At 41.8% G+C, this 26,046-nt stretch overlaps 1 protein-coding gene across 1 annotated transcript in view; it reads right to left on the bottom strand.

Moving 5' to 3' along the window:
- NELL1 (neural EGFL like 1) overlaps nucleotides 1-16,181 on the bottom strand; it is a 634,915-nt gene extending 618,734 nt beyond the window's left edge. The window contains exons 1-2 of the mRNA XM_058161221.1: nucleotides 16,121-16,181; nucleotides 3,917-4,045 (exon numbers count right to left, since the gene is read on the bottom strand). Coding sequence (XP_058017204.1) covers nucleotides 3,917-4,045; nucleotides 16,121-16,169 — 178 coding nt within the window. The 5' untranslated portion in view covers nucleotides 16,170-16,181. The remainder of the gene's footprint in view (nucleotides 1-3,916; nucleotides 4,046-16,120) is intronic.
- Nucleotides 16,182-26,046: the final 9,865 nt, after the last annotated feature.

A 26,046-nucleotide genomic window follows, 5' to 3' on the forward strand; every position in this document is an offset into this window, starting at 1 on the left:
AATTCCTATGTGTGGTTATTGATGGAATTCACCGAGAAAGATCTTAATAAGCTTGCATCATGACATTTAGCCAGATATGATAATAAATGGCTATGGGTAGGGGAGTTTTTCATTTAAATAGCGTTTTAGGTTAACTCGTTCTTTTCAGGTCTACAGTATATCTATATTAAATTTTACTGTTTACTATTAAAACAGTGTTTTAATAGTGAAGGCCTATGTTACAGGGCTGCAATAAAGGTCATAAAAATATATGTGAAATACATTGTATGTTTAGGTGGCACCATGCAAACGGTCAATATTTTTATTTCATACATACTTTTTCTCATCCAAACAACAACAGTAGCTTGTCTGTGACTCTTATTCTCCAACCTACACATTATTTTGAAAGCAGAAACACTGTATCAGTCAACTTTCCTTACCTTTTTGCAGTGTACTATATTTGTCTTAAACTGCAGGTTAAGATTACTCATTGATTTATATTTTGCTTGTACACCCACATAAAGGGCCGGATAGCTCAGGCTGGTAAGGCCTGTTATTAAGAACACAGCAGTCTGCAATTACTGCAGGTTCAAGCCCGGCCCAAGGTTGACTCAGCCTTCCATCCTTTATAAGGTAGGTAAAATGAGGACCCAGATTGTTGGGGGGGCAATAAGTTGACTTTGTAAAAATATACAAATAGAATGAGACTATTGCCTTATACACTGTAAGCCGCCCTGAGTCTTCGGAGAAGGGCGGGGTATAAATGTAAACAAAAAAAAAAACAACTATGTAAACCAAGACATTTGTGTAACTATACTTTCTAAAGCAAACAGAACCATTTTAGATAGAACAAGAAAAGCAAAGGTAATATTTTTACACAATGTGGCCCCCTTTAACTTAACTGGAAGGTAAAAATGGAATCCCTGACCTAATGCTGATACCAAAAGGCACATTCGTTATATTCATAAACAAGTAACAAGCAACTATCTAGACCAGGAGTCTCCAACCTTAGCAACTTTAAGACTTGTGGACTTCAATTCCCAGAGCTTCGCTGGCTGAAGAATTCTGGGAGTTGAAGTCCACAAGTCTTAAAGTTGCCAAGGTTGCAGACCCCTGATCTAGATCATTCACCCATTTTTTTTTTAAACTTCCAAACACAGACCTCCATATTGTCCTCTATAAAACTTGCTGATTTTTTAAAAAATCCTATTTTTAATACATTAATTATGATGATTCTGATTAAGGAGAGGATTAGCCAAGAGCCACCAAATGCACAATGCAAGCCTATTTCTAATTGTCACAGCAGTCTGCAGAAAATCAGGCTGTCAAATATGTCATCTGTTCCTGTAAAGCTCTATTTACACACACACACAAAAAAGTCAGTTGAGCAATATATTAAAAAGAAGTCCTGGATCTTAATGCAAATTTAATCTCATGCTTGAATGTCTGCAACGAAGTTAGTTTGTGCAGCAAAATATGCTCTCATTTCCTGTAACACCATCCAGGGAATACAGTGGAGTCAAAGAACTCATGCCATAAAAGCAAAAGGCCTTTTTAATTTCTTTTTTCTTTAAACAATGTCTTATTGGGTATATATTTCCAACAGGGAACCTTTGTTAACAAATAGGCTGAAATAATACACTATCAGAGTAATGCTATAATCATACTGTATTATAATAATATATTTTAATTAATTAAGGCATTTTTATCAGATCTGATCTGAGCAGACTTTTTCTGCTGGCTGATCCCAGCAGCCTCGTGGTTCTCTCAGGAACCCTAAGAAATAAAGCACATTATGAGATGCCTAGGTGATACAGCCATCAAACAGTAAGTAAAGAAGACAAAACACAAATACAAGTTTATAGTGTGGCAATCAGGGTGGCAAGGCATAGCTATTAATCCATTCTTATTACCTCTATGGACTGCAGTTGCATTATTGAATGTATCCTAGATCCTGCCAGGGAAGAACGGGTGGGGGGAAAACCAGTGTATACTGGAATTATTTGATTGAGAATTTTGTGTTCAAAGTTGGTCATCATTCACTTTGATTTGGAATCCAGATAGATGGAATCTATTGAAATGACTGGGATGATCTTGCTGTTCTCTATAATTTTAGTTTCGCCATTTGTGACTAGATTCCTGCGTTGACTAGCTGATTAAAGCAGTCAGGGAGCAAACCGGGAGTTGGATATAGGCAATAATCACTATTTCTTTGAAGGAACTTTCTCATTCAAGAAGAAGTTCAATCTGAAGCTCAACTACTATCCAATTTCCAACCCTTCCTTTTGGGGGGGAGGAGGGAGATTGTTGAGGAAAATGATAGGGCTCCAGTTACATATGCTATAGGTTATCATCCAGATAGTTTGGTTTCAGGCCCAGATATGGGGTGGAAACTACATATGTGCCTTGTGGCAAGACTTGGATGGAGGACTTTGACTTTGACCAACATGTCTTCTTAGATCTTTCAATAGCCCTCAATAATCACAATTTCAGAATCTTTCTGGATCATTTGCAAGGACTAGGAACTGGTGGCGATGACTTACAGCAGTTTCTGCCTAGCTAAGGAGGCCAACCCAACCAGGATGCAGGAAAGATCAAGCATATAGATTCTATTGATTTTTTTTTTCTTCTATCCTACATAACATCTGCATATGAATCATTAGGAGACGTTATTGATCAGTTCAGAGTGGGGTATCATCAATAGCCTGATGATATTTACTTGTACATCTCTACTCTGAATCCAATGGGAGTTATGATAGAAAGACTGACTTGGTGCCTAAAGGCTGTCAGTCTAGATGGGAAAAAAGGGTTAAACATAACTCAAACAAGATAGAATGACTATTAATTCAGAAGCCTATTGATTCCAAGATAATACCAAGTTGAAATAGCAGGTTCATAATTGGGGAAGGGAAAAAGACATAAAATTATGGTCAGGAGGGCCCTTGCTCAACTTTACCTAGTGTGTTTACTGTAGTCTTACCTAGAACAGGACAAACAGTCACTCAGACATTATCATCTCTTGGGTAAATTAATGCAATTGGCTTTAACAAGATTTCTACCATGGAGGACTATTCAGAAACCTTATCTAGTCCACAACACAATGACCTGCAAATTGATTGATCCATCACGGTACTGCCTCAATACATACTGCTGTTGGTTCTGCACTGGTTATTAGTAAGTTTACAAGTATAGGTTAAGATGCTGGTTGTTACCTTTAAACCCTAAATAGTTCGGGACCTGGGTATTTCAGATATCACATTTCTTCTACGGTTTCTGTCTGTCCACTCCTATAGCCAGGAGAACTTGCTAAAGTTCCCAGTTAGGGTGGAAATCATATTATGGGGTGGGGATGTAGGTGATAGCAGACATTCTCTGTTGTATGTCCCTCCTATGGAACAGTCCTCCCACACCACCATCACTCCTCCAACAAAGATGGCCTCTTCTCTTTTGACATCCCAGAAGCTGGTTAAAAATCTAATTCTGAGGAAATACTCATGGAGCCATCAGTGCCTCTATTGTTTACCTTTACCTTTTTATTGTTGTTTTTTTATGTTTTCAATATATGGAAATCACCTAGTGTCTATCCATTTTGAGACACGGATACATTCCTTAAATGCATAAATAAGATTTTTAAATAAAGTTATTGACTGTAGCAACCTCTTTCTCAGCTGATTCATACATAGCTCTCAAGATCCGAAAGAAACCACAAAGATAGCAAAATGGTCTTATATAATGGTGTGTGTGTGCATGTGGGTATTGCAGCATTTGCTTGATGACATCCTACATACACCCTTTGCTCCCATGTGGAGACCCATGAAACCATGACACTCAAAATCTCCAATGAAAAAATAGGAACAGACGAAAGAAAAGCAAATTTTTCTATGAATGAATAGATCATATGATTCACTGTTAAACGTTAGATAGGTATTTGCCTTACCTTGAAAGAGAAATGCTTTGCTGGCATTATGTAGTCCAGACACCTGTGTAACTCCAATAGTCATATTGACAAGATCCAATTCTTTGATAATATCAATTTGTAAGCTAGGGTCCATTCCAAGGCCTACAACTATGAGACAAAAGATTTATTTCAGTGTAAGTGCAATAGTTAAAGATACTGTACAATAATGTACAACGAGGTATGCAAATATGAATTTTAAATCAGCACTTGTTCTGTAAGTAACAAAAAATTTATTGCCATCCATCTTATATTTGTTGTTGTTAGTTGCGAAGTCGTGTCCAACCCATTGAGACCCCATGGACAACATTCCTCCAGGCCTTCCTGTTCTCTGGAGTCCATTTAAACTCATGCCTACTGCTTCAGTGACTCCATCCAGCCACCTCATTCTCTGTTGTCCCATTCTTCTTTTGCCCTCAATCTTTCCGAGCATTAGGCTCTTCTCCAGTGAGTATTGTCCATGGGGTTTTCATAGCAAAGATACTGGAGTGGGTTGCCATTTCCTTCTCCAATGGATTACGTTTTGTCAGAACTCTCTGCTATGGCCTGTCCATCTTGGGTGTCCCTGCACGGCATAGCTCATAGCTTCATTGAGCTACACAAGCCCCTTCGCCATGACAAGGCAGTAATTCATGAAAGGGGCATCTTATATAGCACTTAGTATCTAGATTTATGTACCACTTCATAGTGCTTTACAGCACTCTTTAAGCAGTTTACAGAGTCAGCATACCACCCCCAATCATCTGGGCCCTCATTTTACCGACCTCGGAAGGATGGAAGGCTGAGTCAACCTTGAGACAATCAGGATTGAACTCCTGGCAGTAGGCAGAGTTAGCCAGCCATACTGCATTCTAACCTTTATTTATAAAATTTATTTGCCACCCATCTCATATCCACCAACTCTGGGCAGCTTACAACATGGGAAACACTGAAAAACGTTACAATCATCCATTGTAAAAAATATAGCAGGTTTTTTAAAAATTAACAGTTAAAATTTGGACACAAAATGGCAGAGAGGAGCCTGACATACGGGAGAGTGAGGGGCGGGGAAAGCCTGATTGCTTTCAATGGAATTTATCAACCAGGTCCAGTATGAAGTTCCCCCTAAGCCGTCTGACAGAGCCAGGCCTTAAGGGTCTTATGAAATGTTAAGAGGGTGGGAGCCAATCTCACCCCAGAGGGCGAGTTCCAGAGGGCAGGAACCACAAAATGTTGCACTGCCTTAATTGAGTCCCATCGTTCAGAACAGTTATGGATTATAATGCACAATAAATTATCATTATTAATGCAACAACATGACATGATATTCTAGCCCTGCAAATGAATAAGTCTTTAAGACCCAGAGAGATAAACTGTAAGGCACAGTGGATGAAAAACAAATGTGATTTCTTGGCCAACCAATGTGTGCCTAATGGTTGCATGGTAAGCATGTGTCAGATTATAAACCACGCTTTTTCTTTAACAGGTTTGTTCTAGGTTTTTGAATGTAATTTGGAACGTAATTTGGATGCACTGACAGTTTCCACTAGAAGGAAAAAAGGTTTTACATTTGGAATTATTGGGAGCAGAGAGTCAGGATAATTGCTCCCCTGGGAAACTTGGAAAGCTAGGCTGTTGGATTCCCACTAGCTGAGACCAAGCTACTGACACAGAGCCAGATTTGCATTTTGTAGGTTCCAAGTTTCCAGGCTGTCAACCCAATGTTGTTAAAAAAAGCCCCCTTTTAGGCAAGGGCCCATTTACCTGGAGGCAACTTTGCATGGAAATGACTTATAAACAGGTGCAAAGCATGCATGCACGCACAATGGTTTTGTACTGACTCGGCACAAAAGAGACTTGCCAGCCTGCAGTGGCTTAAAGAAACAACTGTGAGCTGCCTAAGGGCTGCAAACATCTGCACCACAACAAGGATTCCAAGCATTTCACAGTCCAGCGGACAGTCGGCATTGTCAAAACTGACACCACTCATGTGTTCACCAGCAAGATCCTCATATACTCTAGCACGTACAGTATGCTCCACTGCCACAAATAAGGAAGACGTCTCCTCAAGAATACTACTTTGTTCGTACGATTCTGAGTTCTGGTTCACCTATTTTAGAATTTCTAATACTGCAATTGTCTTACTGAGACAAAAACAAGCCAACAGCCAGAGCACCCACGGGGGTGGGGGAGGGACAACGACAGGAGGGGGGGCTATGTCAAAATCTGAAAGATGGCAGCTTCACAGTCCGAACCTGCTTCTTTTATACATCATGTTCAATATTGCATGGATGTACAAAGGCAACCAGGCTTTTATTGCAGGGCTGTGCTCGTATATTGATATATATTTATCTCCTTCCTAGGAACACCCATGTCAATACCTTTGTCTTTCCTGACAAAATCAAGTTTGCAACTGGACTTTTATTCCTTGCAAAATGTAACATGATGACTGTCTCCAACTGTTATTTTTCTTTCCTTTTTTTTTTTATTAAATAACTTTCTTAAAACATGTAATGTAATTACATGTACATGTAATTAATGTACTTCCAAAGTAATTGAAGGAAGCCCTCAGTCTAATGAACTAATAAGGGGAGGAGTACCTATTAAGCAGTGGTGAAATGTAAAATTTGTTACTACAGGTTCTGTGGGTGTGGCTTGGGGGGCGGATAATGTGACTGGGTGGGTGTGGCCAACTTTTTTTTTTTTTTACTTTAAAAGCATTTTTTCTTCAGCCTCTTTGGTCGAAGAGGTTGTAAAAAAATGCTTTTAAAAGGCCCCTCTGACAATCCCAGCTGAGTTGCCTGATCATCAGAGGCTTTCCTTTTCTTTTAAAAGCATTTTTTTGGCCAAAGAAAAGTAACCAAAAAAAACCCTCTGATGATAGCACGGCTCAGCTGGGCATGGAAAGGGGGCAGGGATTTTTGCTACTGGTTCTCTGAACCACCCGCTGCCATCGCTACCGGATCGGGAGGTCCGGTTCGAACTGGGAGCATTTTACTCCTGCTATTAAGGCTAAATGTCTGTTAAATAGCAAAAATATCCAAACCAACCCAAAATGCTTAAATCATGTGCCCATTCCTGTTATTCTGTGGAGCCCCCTGTAGCACTACTCCTCATACACTGGCTCAGTAATCCACATTAAATCACACAAGAGTTTGAATTAATTGATCCCTTTCCTAAATTAATCTCTCAATTTAACAGACCTCAGTTTAGCATACTTCAGATTTAATGGACAAAGTCTGTGATATATAAATGTTGCCGGAATGTTCATTATTATATTGGGACTTCCTTTTTCAGTAATAATTTTTCAGAAAATATTACTTCTATTTCTTATCTACTATAAAGAATGGTATTTAGGAGGTATAAATACAGCCGTTAAACAAGGAATGGGGTTTCAGTGATTGCCCTTGTAGCACACATTGATCAAGTCATGGTTTAGTCATTGAAACCAATTTTCCAAGTTTCACACTCCTTTGCTTGCAGTAATTAAACAAAATGCTTAGGTAAGAAGACAGGTTTACTCATACACATCTTTGCTATACTTCAAGATCCCCCTCCATTACCTCAGAATTGATGATTGATCCACAGTTCCACGCTTACCGCATGGATCAGGCTTGCAGTATTAATTTGTCTAAATCATCTCTAATATAACAGCTGCCTGTGACATCTCATCATCCACTTCAAGAGTGAAGAACAGCGGTAGGTCTTTGGAACTCAAAAGTGAAGCATTGTGCCAGTATGTAAGGAATACTGTTGGAAAGTACAGCACAAGGAGGAGGGGGCGATTTCTTTGCTGTCCAAGTGTTTTGGGGGCTCAAAAATAAATCCCATTTGCCATTTAACAGACAGCCTTAACAGCTATCCTTCCCTCAGCTCCCTTAAATTGAGGGTTTACTATATGCCGTACCCAATGTTTCAAAATATCATATTCCTGAAAATTACGTACATCCCACAATCCCATACATTGGAAAGCTTCACTCACATGCTTTGTAGCTTGAAAATAATTTGAACTGAAAGGATCTGTAGGAAACAAGCAGCAAAACTAAGGAGTAAGCTTTCTTCACTCTTGTTTTATGATTTTGAATGAAAAAACAACCGAGAAGCAAGAATCACATTCATTTAACTTCTTAAAGTATTAGCCTCAGGTGATAACTTGAAAAAAGTTGGACTGCTTGAACAAGCAGTGGACTGCACAGTTCAGAGCACTTCTTCAAATCCTTTTAAAGATAAAGGTAAAAGTTCCCCTTTCACAAATGTGCTAGTCGTTCCTAACTCTAGGGGGCGGTGCTCATCTCCGTTTCAAAGCTGAAAAGCCAGCGCTGTCCGAAGATGTCTCCATGGTCATATGGCCGGCATGACTAAATGCCAAAGGCACACGGAACGCTGTTACCTTCCCACCAAAGGTGGTCCCTATTTTTCTACTTGCATTTCCTTTATCTTTAAAAATAAAATGTTCTAATAAAAATATTATCTACTCTGTCACCCAGATTTACTCTATGTTTTCATTTTTTTTTAAAAAAGTGAATTTTCTCTTTGCCTCTCTTTCTAAAATTTTATTAAAGACATAAAAGAGACTGAGATTGCCTTAAGAGGAAAATAGCTTAGCTTGATATGTAAATCTGACTTTAACCCCTGGGAAACGTTGGTTATGTTAGCTGGTCTAGGATCGGCTCTAGGCTAGGTCAAGTCAACTCTCTATGATAGGGGTGAGAAACTCGATTTCATGGAGGACTGCATCAGGGTTTTGTTTGACCTCAGAGGGGGCATGGCCAGTATGGGCATGGCCAGCTCGATGTCACTCATGTCAGGGGTACCCGCAGCCCTCCCAAGTTTCGTTTTCACTGCCCAGAGACGCACCATGGGCCAATCCTTCACTGTTGCCAAGGTGGCCCTGTGGGCCAGATCTAAGCATCCCGTGGGCTGGATCTGGCCCACAGGCCTTGAGGTTGACATCCCTGCTTTCTGACTTGGGAGGCATTAATGCCCCTCTCCCAAATTGGTAATGAATAGATGAATATTTCAAGATGAGGGCAAGAAACTGTGCTCGGCAGGTACCCTCTCCCATCCCAATTCTCTCTCACTCGCATCCTCACCCTGTCTGAGGACAGGAAAAAAAATTGTTGTTGTTTTTTCCTGGAGCTCATAAATGTAAAACTCAAAAACTTGAAAGAAAGAAACAAGAGGGCACACTTTGAAATTCCTAACAAAATCAGACGATGTGCCCAACTCTTGGGGGTTCCAATATATGACTTTTCTTAGGGTGTCTAATTATCTAGAGCTGGCTCTGGGCAAGTTATAAGTGTGATTAATAAATTGATCTACCCATATAAATTTAGTTTGACATGAAGGAACCTCAAACGCCTATATTGGCATCTCTTCCTTCTCCTCCTGGGAAGCTAAAAGAATTCTGAAGTTTTCACTTTTGTTTAAGTAACAGATTTTTGTGCTGTTTGGGACCAAAGGCTGTGCCTGATGTAAAATAAGATTGATTGGAGTACTTAAGCATAAATTAACATAAAATCAGTTGTGACTATCTGTAATTCCAAGTCTAGACAACATGACAAACTTCAGTAAATGAAAAGCAGAAATTACCAACCTCCTTTTTTCCTTTCATGAGTGAGTACCATTCAGAAGGCTCGTTGCTATACATTCACGCTACACTAAATTGTGATTTAGCTTTTCCATGATCATGCAATTCACATTTCTGCCTCTATTTATGAGCTACGCTCTATCATCTGTGAAGCTTGTCTGAGTTGCCCTAATTATAGGATATGTGGTTAATATTATTTTAGTGTTGAGCAAAAATATTCCTCCGAAGTTAAAATAAAACAGTGGGTGTTTATGTTCTTGAAGCAGCATGAAAGATGTTTTACATCTGTTTACACAACTACAGAAATTCAGAAATAATTCAGAAAAAATGCAGAGCAGTGCCAATGCAGCATCTCTGTTACTCTTAAAAACAGCCACATCTTTTTCCTAATATTAACATCCCTGCACTCTGTAGCTACAGATGCTCCATTTGAGCTCCTGAATGGTCTGAAGGACTTTTAGTTTTATTTTTAGTCAAATATGAAGCATTGTACAGACTGGGTACTTAAGGGGGAGGGAAAGATAATGGATAGTCTCAAAAATTACTTTTCTGGTGAGTAAATGTCTTAGTAGGGTCATAAGGTTGACTCATCCTTCCATCCTTCTGAGGTGGGTAAAATGAGGAACCAGATTGTTGGGGCAATATGCTGACTCTGTAAACCACTTAGAGAGGGCTGTAAAAGCACTAAGAAGCGTTGTATAAGTCTAAGTGCTATTGCTATATAGGTTTAACTAGGTCAGAAGGAGGTAACTTGGGGTTCAAAGATCATATTGAGCACTCCTTGGGAAGCTGAGAGGTTGCAATGTGAGAGGAGCTAGTCACTTATGTATTTATTAATCATATTTTTAAAAAGTCCATCTTCTTCATACATCAACTCAGGGTGGTGTGCACATAGACATAAAAACATAAAAGCTAAATATAAACATATTAAAAACCAATTATAAACAGCAATAAAATAGTACATAGATGTATATAATTTTATTATACAAATGGGCAGGCTTTGGAAGGTTTTGACACCCAACGAAAAAAGAAAATGTGTGAAGAACACACACTTTACACTGTTTTGGGAAAAAGAAAGGAAGATATAAGATTAAATAGATTAAAGCTATAAAATATAGTTTGGAAAAGTCACATTTTCTGATATTTATCAACCACTCAAAATGTTTATGGAATTTATGGACCTTATGCGGTAAAATCATCACCTCTAAAAGGCAGGTGCCTCAAAATCTGCCCATGAGGAAATGTTAGACTTCTCTTAGAGGTGGTTTTTCAAAAGGCAACTGGACCAGTTCTTCTTTGAGGAAGAAGAAGAGGTTTCACTTCTCATCTAAAAGCTTCTTGGATGAGAAGCAAAATATCTTCTTCCTCCTCAAAGAAAAAAAATCAGTCCAGTTGCCTTTTGAAAAACCACCTTTGAGACAACCATGACCTGGATTACTGAGAATCTCCATAAATGTTAAAGTCTTTAGAACTTCCTTCCTTCTTTCCTTCTTTCCTCCTTTTTACCTTCTCTTCCCTTCACTTCCCTTTAGTCAATCTTAATTCCTGCTGATTGCATGAACAAGTCCATACCGCTTTTCTTGGAAATATTTTTCAGAAACAGATTGCCGTTGCCTTTTCCCTCAGGCTCAGAGAATTCTAGAACTGTATGTTGTAAAAGAGGCAGCAATATGGAAAATAAGCCTTCAAAGTTTTAAAGAGATTTAATTATATGAATGGAGTAGAATTACCCAGCAAAATCTCTGGCTGCAGAATTGAGCACATCTAGACAAAAACAATCCTGAGTAACGTAGATTTTCATGTGTAAGTTAATAGGAAATGTCTACTATCTAGAATATAATGTAGGGTCTCAGGAAATGTTTAGCTCAATACTTTACTAATAAAGTAAATGACAGCATGATGGAACTGCAGCCATCTACCCCACAGAGAATACTGAATCGGCAGCATTCAAAATCACCGCAACTGTACTATATCTATATTTAGGATACCAACATGGTAAGGTCTTTAAATGTAACTCCAGTCACAGTCTCCCAATTGTGGTATCCGCTGCTGAAAATCTCTAGGTAACATCATTTTCTTCCATCAGTCAATGAAGCTTCCTTTCCATTGAATTAACAGTAAGAAAAGACAATTTCCAGTTTGCAAAATCGGAGAAAATAATCAAGCTGTAAGGGATATTATTGGGAAATGGTGAGAGAAGATAATTCCAACCATTTAAAAAGAAATCTCAAGAGGTTTCTATAAGATCTGTTTTGTAATTACCATTCAATATGCAAATTCACCAAAAGTGGGAACACTGCTTTAACTATCGCCTATATATCTCCCTAGATAAAGTTTCCTCTGCATCAAGGAAATTGCATCATTTAAAAGAACTATGTCAAGTCTATAAAATTATAGGAATGCAACCAAGACTCTGTGATTTTGTCCAATTAAAAAGAGCATCCTTAAGTCAACTCAAGATTAAGCTGACTATGAATACTGTACTCCAGAACATTTGCCTACTCAGTCCTCTTCTGCTGGCTTGTGATACTGTGGTGTGTGTGTGTCTGTTGTGTCTGCTTGTGTCTATATACATGCAAATAAGCAATTTGGACAGCGGGGTTAAAGTAATCATAAAATATAAGGTTTGGAAATGACCTATGAGAGCATCTAGTCCAATCCCTAGTTGATTGTGTTGATTAATAATTAATCAACCCAAAGCTGCAACTTCAGTTTGTATGGCCACATCTGCTTTCTTCCCTGAAGCTTTAAAATCTCCTATCAAATCTTAAGCAGATACATATATGGCTATTTCATCTGCATCCGGTAGAATAAATAGATGACTACATTCATTTTTCTTCTTATAAATCAAAAGGAGCAGTTAAATGGGAAATGATTTGCTCTAAAAATTGCAGATATAGGATCCTAACAGTCCACATCCTAACTTTCTCTTTCTTCTTCAGTTCAATCTGATGAATCTAATTTTTGCAAAAAGAAAAAAAAAGAAAAGAAAAGACTTTGACTAATTCATGGTCAAAGCATTAGAAGCTATCATAAGACTAAGCCAGGTAATTCCTAATATCGACAAGAAGCAAAGCCAGAAAAAAACTATTTGTATCATATGCCTTAGACATGCATTATCTTAATGTCTTTTATCAACCATTCCTTGACATGACTGTCACAAAAGTGTTTTGGCTCAATTTATACATACATTTATACCTTAAAAATATAGGTCAGATTTCAAATACAGCATATAAAAACCTGTCAAGAGAGATTTCAGTGTAAATGCACTAGAATTCACTATTCTTTATATACTCCTGAGCAGTTTGACGAAACTTCTTTCCAAATTTAGTTCCTCTTGTAAGATTCAAAAGCACCAATTCAAACTTAAGTAGTGATTTTATGAATGAGAAATATTTCATCTAACTAGACCAGCCAGGCAACATTTCCATGCAGTGCTCAGAATTAGGACCTGATTGCTAATTAGGTCCAATTTGCAAAACTCAGGCACAAGTTGAAGGGATGATTTATTCATCAAAGGACATACAATTCATTGCCAGTGAAGCACTGCTATTGGTGTCCCTTTAGCTCACTTCACCAAAATGAATAGCAGTTGCAACTGAATTTAGCCCCCAAAAATGTTTTTTTTTGACACAGTCCAGCTTCTTAAATACTTTTAATATTTAACAGTTTTATAGTGAGAAGTGAAAGAATCTTTCACTTTTTATAGTGAGAAGTGAAAGATTCTATAAAAAATATAAAAAATAAGCTACAGCAACTCTACTTGATTCATCTGAAAAGCAATGAGAGCTACCCAAGCTCCTAGTTAGTTTTCCTGTGCAGTGTGCAAATATGACTAATAAATACTTGACCATAGTGATCTTAAGTATAGAGGGATGCAAAATAATTGCTCCTCCAGTTCTATAGTTTGGGGTATAAAATATAAGGTACATTACTACTATATAAGAGCTAAATTAATCACTGAAGATGTTGTGATCTGCAGTACACCTTGATAAGAGTACCAGCCTTTTCCTTAAAAAGTGCTTTATTCTAGGATGTAAAAACAGTTATATTTATCACAGCTTAGGCTCCATAGCCTATAGAACTACACTGTAGATTCAGAAGCAATAATATAATGTCTGAAGGAAATCTCTACATACACTTCCCTCAAAAATCACCCAAAGATAAATTAAGAACCCTTTTAAGAAAAAACCCTCCAATATAAACAAATTTAAAGATTAAAACCAAACCACTAGCACACGTTATTTTCACTAAGCAGCAAGGTTTTTGGTTTTCGCTTATTTGATTTGGGTAAATATTTTCTGATTCCTCCTCCCCTTATTTATTTGCACATGTGAAAGCCATATTGCTCCAGAGCATAAAAACTAAAAGGAGAATCTTTTAATTACTGTAAGCTGCAAATATTTGGGGAAAGGCACAGCTATATCAAGTGCGCCCATTCACTTGATCTGCATCCTGTTGCCCCGAAAAGCAGCCAATTCTTTACAGTTAACAAAGACTCTTTTTCTTTGTAATGTATTTGTTTACTTTCCCTACCATACCTTCTGTGCCCTAAAAGACAATCAGGTAAAAAAAATATGAAGTTCATCCATAATAAGACAGTTGGGGTGGGAGCAGAGAAGAAAGATTATAGTGATTTTATGCCTTAGAGAACTCTACCCAAGTAAATATTCACTGATATAAATAAATGAATGAATGTTCCCGTAAAGGACTAAGGAAATTTCTTCCTTTGGTCTTGATTAAAAATCACTTGGCCAAAAGCAAGGGAAGAGTTTTTCTGTTTCTTCTTTCATTTGCTTTTTGCTCTCTGTCAAGTGAAGAATGAGAGGTGTTCCCCCCCCCCACCAAGTTGGTAAATGCCTTTTCATCTTCTGTAAAAAATAAAAAAACACCAAGCAGAAAACTGGGGGCAAGTATCCCTAAACTTTAGATTATTTATTTTCTTCTTGGATGAAACAATGGGGCTTTTTTGGAGAGCACAAAAGAAAAGCCAATGGAAGATAGTCATCTAGGTTGGGGATCTAACTCCCTCCCCCCCCCCACGTCTCCAACTGAAGCTAAGGGGATGAAAATAATTGTAAAACCAAGTGTCAGATCTGCGCTACCGGAGTCTGCTTGTCAAACCACGCCGTTCCCTCAAGCTTCAGCACCAGATTTTCTCGAGGGATGGGCGTGAGTCTCCGCCCTCAACCCTCGCAAGGCCATTTGGATGGCTTGCCATCCCCGCATCCCAGATTCCCAGATCTCCAGCCGGTCTTGTATCTGCGCGATCTCCCCCTCACCCTCCCCAACTACCAATCCCCGCCTCCCCTTCTACAGATCTCCCCCCCCACCCGCCGGAACAGCCCAGAACTAGGGAGGCAGCTGCTTGTTAAGCGGCTGAGCGAAGACAATAAAAGAGTGTCAGCCCCGCGCAAAGAAACTGGCACTTTGCTGCTTCTTCTCCGGCATAACCTTCTCATAATGTTCGGGGGTGTGGAGAGGACCGCTCTCTTGCTTTCGATCCTCCCCGAGGATCTGATTTGCCACTGACAGGTAATCTTCACCTGCTGGCCCCACCGGGCAGTTAGGATAGCAGGAGAGGAAAGGTCAACCCCACGGGCTGCCGCTGGCCTGGTGCCTCTTAGCAAAAGAGTCGGTCGTTAAAAGAAGGAAGGAAGGAAGGAAGGAAGGAAGGAAGGAAGGAAGGAAGGAAGGAAGGAAGGAAGGAAGGAAGGAAATAAAAGGCCGGAATTTGGGGGAGGGGGGAGATCAGGGACCATGTGGCAGATGGGAGAGGGTTCGCATCCAAGCACACACCGCCTTCCCCAACTGGCTCCCCTTTCTCGCGTGTCCCCGGCGCGGGGCTTTCTGATCTCTCTCTGCCGGGGTGGGGTTTTGCCCGGTTCTCCCGAGAGCAAATGCCATCACGAGGCAAAGTTTCTGAGTTCCGCCTGGCAAGGACAAGACCCCGGAGGGGCTCCGAGGCGACGCGCCGAAGTCCCCTCTGAAGCCACTCCACGCGATCCTTCGGCCGCTTTCGTGGCGCCCCTTCTTGTTCTTCTCCCCATCCCCACCGGCCACTACCGTACCCCACCCCACTTTTCCAAGCAAGACTAAGCCATGGGCAGTTTATTCGAGGTGGGGGGGGAGTTCTTTTATTTTTCAAACATAAACGCCTTCCTTTCCCTCCTCCCCCAGCCAGCCCCCATCCCTTCGCCTACCATCCCTAACACGCAGCCCCCACATTGCCTCGCGAACTCGCGGGAGAGGGCAAACGCGGTTCCCACGAGACCCTACTTTGTAGAGAAAGCGGGGAAGGAGGGGGAGATAAAGGAAGGCAGAGCGAAAGACAGGAAAGGGGGGTGAGCGGATCCTCCCCGCCGTGTACCGGCTACCTATTGTCTTTGAATTTAAAGAGCCCGATTGCTACTCTGGGGTTTGGGGTTTGTTTGTTTTTTCCCCTGGAACAGCCTCCCCGCCGGTACCAAGACGCCTCTTTGCAAAAAGCTTTTTCTCCCATTCCGGTCCTCACCCACCACCATCCCCATCTCCATCGCGTGCGAAAAGCCTGGGCGGAGATTTCGCGCCCCCCCCCCACACACACACACCACCGCCACCCCTTTCCCGGCTCTTACCTGTTCTGGCCGCTGCCAGGCAAACCCAAACGCCTACCATGACATCCATCGGGGCTGATCGCGCTGTATTCTCCGTGGAGACCCCGCACGGCAAAGCCTGGCTCCAGTTCTCTTTCGAGCATCAGAGCCTTCAAACTTGAAGCGCTTGTTTTGGCCGCTGCTCGGAGCAACAGCAGCAGCCGAGAGAGAGAGAGAGAGAGAGAGAGAGAGCAATGCAAGCACTAGCAGCGGTCAGAACCTGCTACCCTGGAAGAGCCCACGTGCTTTCCGTGGGGATGATGCCCGGCTCAGACGGCCCTTTCCCGTGGGGCTCCGCAAGCTCCCGCCCAGTTTGACGTGCAATCTTTGTTCGGCTCCGTCGCGTCGACGCCCCTGCACGCCTTCAGTGGCTTCGGCTTGCTGGAGAGGAGAAGGCGGCCCCCGCGAGCTCGCCGGTTGGGTGCTGGATTTCCCCCCCCCCTCCCCTCTTCGATCTTAATGGATCGGTCTAAACCACCCCCGCCCTTTCCCTCCCCCCGCCCCAAAGTGGGAGGCAAAAGCATCTCGGAAAGAACTGAGCAAGTGAACGGGAAGGGAGGCAGTTAGCCAAGCATCTGACCAACTTGTCGCTGCCCTCCGTCTGAGTGATAAGGAGGCTGAGTGATAAAGGGGGTGTGGGGGGAGAGACCGGAGCGCTAAGACGCCTTTTTCTCGGGGCCACGGTGATTGGGGGCCATTCCTCTTTGGGGGTAACTAGCTCAGGAGCAGCAGAGAAAGACGCCTGTCATTCACCTGGTTGTTGTTTTTCCCTGGAACAGCCTCCCCGCCGGTACCAAGACGCCTCTTTGCAAAAGCTTTTCTCCCATTCCGGTCCTCACCCACCACCATCCCCATCTCCATCGCGTGCGAAAAGCCTGGGCGGAGATTTCGCGCCCCCCACACACACCACCGCCACCCCTTTCCCGGCTCTTACCTGTTCTGGCCGCTGCCAGGCAAACCCAAACGCCTACCATGACATCCATCGGGGCTGATCGCGCTGTATTCTCCGTGGAGACCCCGCACGGCAAAGCCTGGCTCCAGTTCTCTTTCGAGCATCAGAGCCTTCAAACTTGAAGCGCTTGTTTTGGCCGCTGCTCGGAGCAACAGCAGCAGCCGAGAGAGAGAGAGAGAGAGAGAGAGAGAGCAATGCAAGCACTAGCAGCGGTCAGAACCTGCTACCCTGGAAGAGCCCACGTGCTTTCCGTGGGGATGATGCCCGGCTCAGACGGCCCTTTCCCGTGGGGCTCCGCAAGCTCCCGCCCAGTTTGACGTGCAATCTTTGTTCGGCTCCGTCGCGTCGACGCCCCTGCACGCCTTCAGTGGCTTCGGCTTGCTGGAGAGGAGAAGGCGGCCCCCGCGAGCTCGCCGGTTGGGTGCTGGATTTCCCCCCCCCCTCCCCTCTTCGATCTTAATGGATCGGTCTAAACCACCCCCGCCCTTTCCCTCCCCCCGCCCCAAAGTGGGAGGCAAAAGCATCTCGGAAAGAACTGAGCAAGTGAACGGGAAGGGAGGCAGTTAGCCAAGCATCTGACCAACTTGTCGCTGCCCTCCGTCTGAGTGATAAGGAGGCTGAGTGATAAAGGGGGTGTGGGGGGAGAGACCGGAGCGCTAAGACGCCTTTTTCCCGGGGCCACGGTGATTGGGGGCCATTCCTCTTTGGGGGTAACTAGCTCAGGAGCAGCAGAGAAAGACGCCTGTCATTCACCTGGTTGTTGTTTTTTCCCCTGGAACAGCCTCCCCGCCGGTACCAAGACGCCTCTTTGCAAAAAGCTTTTTCTCCCATTCCGGTCCTCACCCACCACCATCCCCATCTCCATCGCGTGCGAAAAGCCTGGGCGGAGATTTCGCGCCCCCCCCCCCCACACACACACCACCCCCACCCCTTTCCCCGCTCTTACCTGTTCTGGCCGCTGCCAGGCAAACCCAAACGCCTACCATGACATCCATCGGGGCTGATCGCGCTGTATTCTCCGTGGAGACCCCGCACGGCAAAGCCTGGCTCCAGTTCTCTTTCGAGCATCAGAGCCTTCAAACTTGAAGCGCTTGTTTTGGCCGCTGCTCGGAGCAACAGCAGCAGCCGAGAGAGAGAGAGAGAGAGAGAGCAATGCAAGCACTAGCAGCGGTCAGAACCTGCTACCCTGGAAGAGCCCACGTGCTTTCCGTGGGGATGATGCCCGGCTCAGACGGCCCTTTCCCGTGGGGCTCCGCAAGCTCCCGCCCAGTTTGACGTGCAATCTTTGTTCGGCTCCGTCGCGTCGACGCCCCTGCACGCCTTCAGTGGCTTCGGCTTGCTGGAGGAGAAGGCGGCCCCGCGAGCTCGCCGGTTGGGTGCTGGATTTCCCTCCCTCTTCGATCTTAATGGATCGGTCTAAACCACCCCCGCCCTTTCCCTCCCCCCGCCCCAAAGTGGGAGGCAAAAGCATCTCGGAAAGAACTGAGCAAGTGAACGGGAAGGGAGGCAGTTAGCCAAGCATCTGACCAACTTGTCGCTGCCCTCCGTCTGAGTGATAAGGAGGCTGAGTGATAAAGGGGGTGTGGGGGGAGAGACCGGAGCGCTAAGACGCCTTTTTCTCGGGGCCACGGTGATTGGGGGCCATTCCTCTTTGGGGGTAACTAGCTCAGGAGCAGCAGAGAAAGACGCCTGTCATTCACCTGGTTGTTGTTTTTCCCTAACCTGTAAGGTTCTTCTGCACCTTCTTTGCTGTTTCATTCCCACTGCTATTTTAAAGACATGGGGCTCTCGCACAAGTCCTCAGCGTGAAGGGGAACTGCTTCAGTTTCTCCGCTGCCCTCCCAAGAAGCAAGCTAGAGCTGTCCTGGCGTAACCCACTCCCTTGCAGATGTGGGTGTCAGCTGGTTCTGACCAGTTCTGGAGAACCGGTAGTGGAAATGTTGAGTAGTTCGGAGAACCGGTAGTAAAAATTCTGACTGGCCCTGTTTCCCCGAGTCCCAGCTGATTGGGAGGAAATGGGGATTTTGCAGTAACCTTCCCCTGGATTGGGGACAGAATGGAGATTTTATAGTATCCTTCCCCTGCCACGCCCATGAAGCCACACCCACCAAGCCACACCCACAGAACCGATAGTAAAAAAATTGAAACCCACCACTGCTCCCTTGGCCCCACCCAAGAATGCTTCCATATGCTGAAATGTGGTCTGTTGCCCAAGAGAATTGGGGATCCCACCATTCTGAAAATTCCCGGGACAGATTTATCCCGCAATGCAAGAGAGATGGCATCCTTCTTGCAGCATGCCTGAGCTCTTGGTCTGAACCCGAAACCACCACCACCACCACCCCTGAGAAACCCAGCATAGGATTTTCCAGAACACGAGGTTAATTCAGGACAAGCTGCCTGTGTCTCACAAACACAATCACACTTTTTTTTAATGATTCATGGTAGGTCAAGAAGATGTGATAGTGAATAAGAAGGATAATTTGTCAGATTAGTAATTAGCTAGGATGTGAGGATCTTCCCTGAGACCTAGACTTGCGTCTTATTAAATAGTAGTTGATTCATCCCATGGACCGTTTAGGGATATGACAGTCAGGTCTTTCCTAGTTTTCAAATTCTTAAGAAGTTTGGGGTTTAAAAATAAAATGGCTTATATTCAAATTGTGTACCACAGTTTTACTTTCAATAATTGGCTTGGCAACCCCAACTAAAGCTGACATATCACTCCAATGCAAGAAGACAATAAGTGAAATAAGTTACGTATATATAAAAAAGAGACAACTATATCAAGGACCATGAAAATTCAAGATACAAGTAGGGCATAACAGAAGTTTATGAATGTACTAAAATCATTGTCCGTGATTCTGGCAAAAAATTTTAGAAACCAGAAGGTGAAACTGCTGGCTGAAATGTGTTAAACATTTCCTTAAGGTTTCCCAGCAAATTCTGTTAGTACTAATTCCTCTCTGATTTTAGAGGAATTAGTTATTTTTTTAAGGCTGGATTTTATTTGATGCAGCCGTTCAACAGCAACAACACTTCCAGGAGGCTCTTAATTTTTAATGTTTTAAATTATTAGTTTAGTGATTAAAATAGCAGAGGAAAATTCAGAGAACTTTTACAAAACAGAAAAGAAAGAAAAAAGCCATAGTTCAAATAGGCTTCCACTTAGTGAAAATATATCGGAAACAACCTGCTAAGCTCAACTTCCTGCAGAGAAAACAGGTGCTAAAAAGAGCACAGAGAAGACATATGACTTCAAGTGAGAGCATGCATCACAAAGTCAAGGCAAATCCATTTGGATTTGGTCTACCCAATTTGAAAGCAGAGTTTTGGTAAAATCAGGTTGCTTGCAGGACACTTTCAAAGGAAGACCTCAACCAAGGCACCAGGGTTAAGCTCCTTGTTTGCTTCATTTCTCTAATATTTCGGACTGTCCTAATTCCTATCTCTGTGTAGAATTACCTTATCAAATGACCTGGTGTCAAAAGTTGCATCCATTTGAATGTCTCAGGTGACAACTCTCTTCTTGTATAATATTGGCAACCGTCAAATGTTTTCTAATTTGCTTTTTACCAGGACTAACTGGCAGCAGCCCCCGTGTGATCATCTCTTAAAATTTGTTTGTGGTGAATCCAGAGATATCATGCTAAGATATCTAAGAATTTGTAGCATAGGAAGATGCCACGTAATAAATCAGGCCATTTATTTCTTCCACGTAATGTAATCGCTGACTGGAAGTTACTCTCCAGCATCAGAGCCTTTTTAAAGTTATCCAAAATGGAATCTGGAACCTTTTTCCTATAAAATATAAGTTCAAACACTGAGCTACAGAAGGTTTATCAGTTGTGGGCTGCAGAAATCTAGAGACCCTCTACGTGGCATGAAAGATAAAAGTCTAATTTTGCTGCCATCTAGTAGCCATCTGGATTTTTTAAATACAAAAGTACTAAGCTACAATCTTCTCCTGATTAATATCAGATCAGGCTATTGGACTGTATCTCAGTAAGCTCTAGCCAAGGACCATGGACCTTTTAAATTTAAAATGTGTGTACTACCAATGAGTTATAGCCTTTCACTTAAATAACATAAAATATAATTCTTTTTTTTTCTTATAATTAAATGGATTTCTAAATCACCCAATAACCAGACCTCTCTAGGCAGTCAAAATGTTTAATCAAAAATAGAATAGAATAGAATTTTTATTGGCCAAGTGTGATTGGACACACAAGGAATTTGTCTTGGTGCATATGGTCTCAGTGTACATAAAAGAAAAGATACGTTCATCAAGAATAATAAAATAATATAGCTTATGTAGAAAAATTAATCTGATTGTGCTGATATTAATGACAAGCCCACTTCTCAGTATTGGAATACTGGACTAGATTCAAATCCTCATTATATAGCAGAATTATGCAGCATTCTGATTCAGGTCTAAATGGAGAAAGTACTTAGTACATAGACTTATATACTGCTTCACAGTGCTTTATAGCCCTTTCTAACCAACCTTGGAAGGATGGAAGGCTGAGTCAACCTTGAGCCACTGAGAATCAAACGGTTGAACTGCAGGCAGCCGGCAGGCAGCAGAAGTAGCCTGCAGTACTACATTCTAACCACTGCACCACTGAAAAATGCTTTGGCATGCACTGGGCACTCACAAAGTAAGGGGTTGCCCATATTAAGAGACCATTCACAGTTGCATGATGAAAAAGTAATTTTGCAACCAATCCTCATATTTATGACCTTTGCAGGTCTATAAAGCAAAATAAAGCTGATGTAAAATCATTAAGAGTTGTTGTTTCACTTAGCAACCACTTCACTTAATGGTAGAGGTGTGTCTATGGAGATTCTTAGTCATCCAGATCACAGTTGTCCCAAAGGTGCTTTTTTTCCAGAGGCAATTGGACTTCCTTTGTTTTTCCTTGAAGAAGTTTCACTTCTCATCCAAGAAACTTCTTCAGTTCTAGAAGAAGCTTCTTGGATGAATAGCAAAGCATCTTCAATGAAAAAAAGTCTAGTTGGCTATTTGCATCTGTTGGCAATTTCTTAAAGGTGCGGCATCTTTTCTTGGAATTGTGACTTTCTTCAATTGCTGTGTGGTCTCAGGAAAAGATGGCCAACTCTATGGGCCTATTTCAGTGTTATGGGCTATCCCTATAGGAAAAAGCCAAGTCTTAAGTTGTTTGTAGGAAAAAGAGGATTTTAGCATGTTTCAGATACTCCTGTGATGTATAACAGGCCTGCTAAGATAAAAAAGAAAATCTCCAAAACTTGCTGCTGCTAAGATAAGGAGTATTTGAAGGAATCATATGTACTGTATGCTACTTTTGTTTTTGTTTTTATTCTTTTTTGGCTTGAGTAACATTTTTAACTTCTCGCTGTCACTAGTCGTTTCAGCGTAGGTCACCTTCATGCTGCCTGTGAATCCCTCTCAGTTGTTGTTCCTGGCAAAAAGAATCCTATATATTTCAGGCAGATATTTTCATCTGTGACTCATCAACCTGTTATTTGTCTTCTTTATGATTGTACGTGATTCAAGTGAGGTGGGGGAATGTGGGTCCATTGAAACAAGCACTAGATAATCCCATGCGGAGTTTAACCCTTGCTGAATGGCATTGCAGAAAGAATAGGAGATAACAACTGTACATTGCTTTATTCTTAGACTGAAAAATAGAATCAATACGTTTCATTAAGGTGTTTATTTAATCACCTGGAATCAGATTATATATCATAATCTGTGTTTGTTAAACTGGATACTGTATGGTAGTTTTCAAATATGGAAATTCTTTGGGATTAATTAAATTTACCACCACAAGCATTGTTAACCGGATTTCATTTAATCAGATGAGGTGCCTGATTAAGATATTACCTGTTATTAGAATTAGTATGATTAAGATATTACCATGACTTGATGATTTCCCCCCTCATCATTTTTAAACCAACGCAATTTATTTATATTCCATACAATATATGTAACACTTACGGATCTTACTGAGAAGGTGCATAGATTTGTTGCTGATTGCAGGTGGTAAATAAAGATTGGTAGGAAGTCTTAAAATAAGTTTTGTACTCTTCTCTTGCTTTGGTTGCTGGCTTTACACAATTGATATTTGTTTCAAGATTCCAGATCTCTCTACCTAAGTGTGCTGAATAGTTGTGGATGTCCGTTAATAAAATATGGGATAAGCCCAGTGGTGGAATTCAATATTTTTTTACCACCAGTTCTGTGGGCGTGGCTTGGTGGGCATGGCAAGGGAAGGATAGTGCAGAATCTCCATTCCCACCCCACTCCAGGAGAAAGTTAATGCAAAATCTCCATTCCCTCCCCACTCCTGGGGGAAGAATATTGCAAAATCTCCATTCTCACCCCACTCTGGGACCAGCCACAGGTGGTATTTGCCAGTTCTCTGAACTGCTCAAAATTTCCGCTACCGGTTCTCCAGAACCTGTCAGAACTTGCTGAATAGCACCCGTGGATAAGACTATTTGAGGAAGTGGCTCTCTCTGGTTGCATCTACCTGTCCCATTAGGTCCAGCAGGAGAGGCCTTCTCTGCCATCTGACAGAGCAAGAGCCTTGAAAGAGAGTCTTTTCTGTTGTGGTGCCCACCCTGTGGTACCGTTGGGCATCATCTCCAGAGAGATCAGATTGGCTCCAACCTTACCAACAAGGCCTTAAAGACATGGTTTCCTTACTAGGCTTGGGGATTTGGGTGCCTGGTAGAGCCTGTCAGTGGTTTTGTTGATTGTAGTTGAAAGTTTTTTATACCTCAGCTGCGGATTGTGTTATATGTTTTTTATAGCTCTTATTGTTCTTTTTAATATTATATTTTGTTTTTGTTTTGTTTTTAATTGCTGTAATCCCCCCAGTTTCAGATATTTGATATAGGCAGCTCTACCAATCAAACGAACAAACAAATAAATAAAAATAACTTGGAAATGAACTGAGAATGTGAAATATTTCTGGAAAGTATCATTCAAATACAAAAAGTGATTTTCTAAACTGAGGCAAAATAAGCTCTGTCCAACACAGCACAAAATGTTGTATGCCAATTATCCGATGAAAGAACTTTCCAAGTCGTCAGATTAAAAAAAAAAAATGGGCAGAAAATTATTTTATGTCTTTATTTTGAAACTTAGCTCCAAAATTATAGATTTTGGAATATACACACGGGTGAATTTACTTCATGGGATTAATGCAACTAGCAAGACTTTAATTTGAGAGCATATGCACCAAGACAAATTCCTTGTGTGTCCAATCACACTTGGCCAATAAAAAATTATATTCTATTTATTATACTTTCCTAAAAATCAAAACATTCATTATTTTGGGGGGGGAACCAAGTTTACAGTGTCAGTGATGTTGAGGAAAAGCTGAGAAGGGGAAATCTACCACGCAGCAACAAAACGCTTTCTAAATTCGAGTGTTATATTGTACCATCTTCTGCTTCATAATTTCCTAGTAGTTCCCCATTCTTTCAATGAGGTTTTTTGTAAGTAAAGGTGCAGTCCTATTAATTATGTGATTTCATGTGCTGTCGTACCCACTGGCTTGCAATTTTAAGCATCTGTGATGTATCCCAGTACTGGTGGTGTTTCTAATGGGAAAAGTTGCTTTCAAAAAGATAGTATCTTGCTTCTTCTTCCTGACAAATTAAAGTGTGTGCTTTCATTTGCAGAGATACCTGGCACTTCTTATCTCTTACCTGCTGGGATCCCATCACAGCAGAATGGTAACATGATTTAGATAAAGGAGCCCACATGGAGAACTGCCAGCACACCAGCACTGGAAGTTTGGAAGTGAAATAGAGAGAAAAATTACTTTGTGAAAGAATGGAGGTGTGGGAAGTTAAGGGTGGACTTAGAGCAACAGGATGAGGGGGTCAAACAAGCAAGCAAGGATTTATTGGCTGAAAAATGTCTCCATTCAACTATTAGCCATAAAAGATATCTGTCAATTTACTTGTGGTTCTCCAAATATAGAGACAAGCAACTAAGTGGCAGAAGCCACAATAAAGCTGGAAATAGTCAACCTGGCTCCCTATGGATGTGTTTTAAAGTGGGTTCAAAGGGACTAGAAATGGAATGAGTGGTTATTTTGAAGAGACTTCTATAATACGTTCCTTCTTTGCTTGCCATTTACCTCCTCAGTTCCTAGTAAAATACTTGGTTTGAAGCTTCCATTAGAGATTCCTGCTGGAAGAATTTTGGCCTACTTTTCTTCTCTCTTCCTAACTTCAGCACTACTGGAGTTCTTTGGAGATCTTCCAGAACAGCAAAATGTCATGAGAATATTATAAAAGGAGAGAAGTAAAAGCAACCTGTGTCTCTTTTCCAGCAAAAAATAACCGTGAGATGGCCAATCCCTTTTGGTGGCTAACTTGTACCAAGAGCCAGAGCAAAACCTATCAAGGGAATATAGTGTATGCAAGGGTACCATCAGGGATGAAATCCAGCAGCTTCTGACAGGTTCTGGAGAACCGGTAGCGGAAATTTTGAGCAGTTTGGAGAACCTGTAGTGGAGATGTTGAGTAGTTCGGAACTGGCAAATACCATCTCTGGGTGGCTCCAGAGTGGGGTGGGAATGGAGATTTTGCAAAATCCTTCCCCCAGGAGTGGGGTGGGAATGGAGATTTTGCAGTATCCTTCCCCTGCCCTGCCCACCAAGCCAAGCCCACAGAACCGGTAGGGAAAATTTTTGAATTTCACCATCTTGTCGTGAGTTTAGAATTCACAGTCTTAATTTGTAGGATAATATCATATATTTGGGTGAAATGTATGGTGCTTTTTAAAATAAAATTCCTATTTCTGGAATTATTTAAATAGAATAGAAAGGGAAGAGATTTGATAAGTTGAAATGAATGTAATTCACACGGGATAAAAATAGTTTTGATAATTATATATCATCTAAGACAAATTAAAGAGATTTTTAATAAAGACTGTAAGAGAAACTAAAGG

Source organism: Ahaetulla prasina, chromosome 1, assembly GCF_028640845.1.
Source record: "Ahaetulla prasina isolate Xishuangbanna chromosome 1, ASM2864084v1, whole genome shotgun sequence".
Taxonomy (NCBI): domain Eukaryota; kingdom Metazoa; phylum Chordata; class Lepidosauria; order Squamata; family Colubridae; genus Ahaetulla; species Ahaetulla prasina.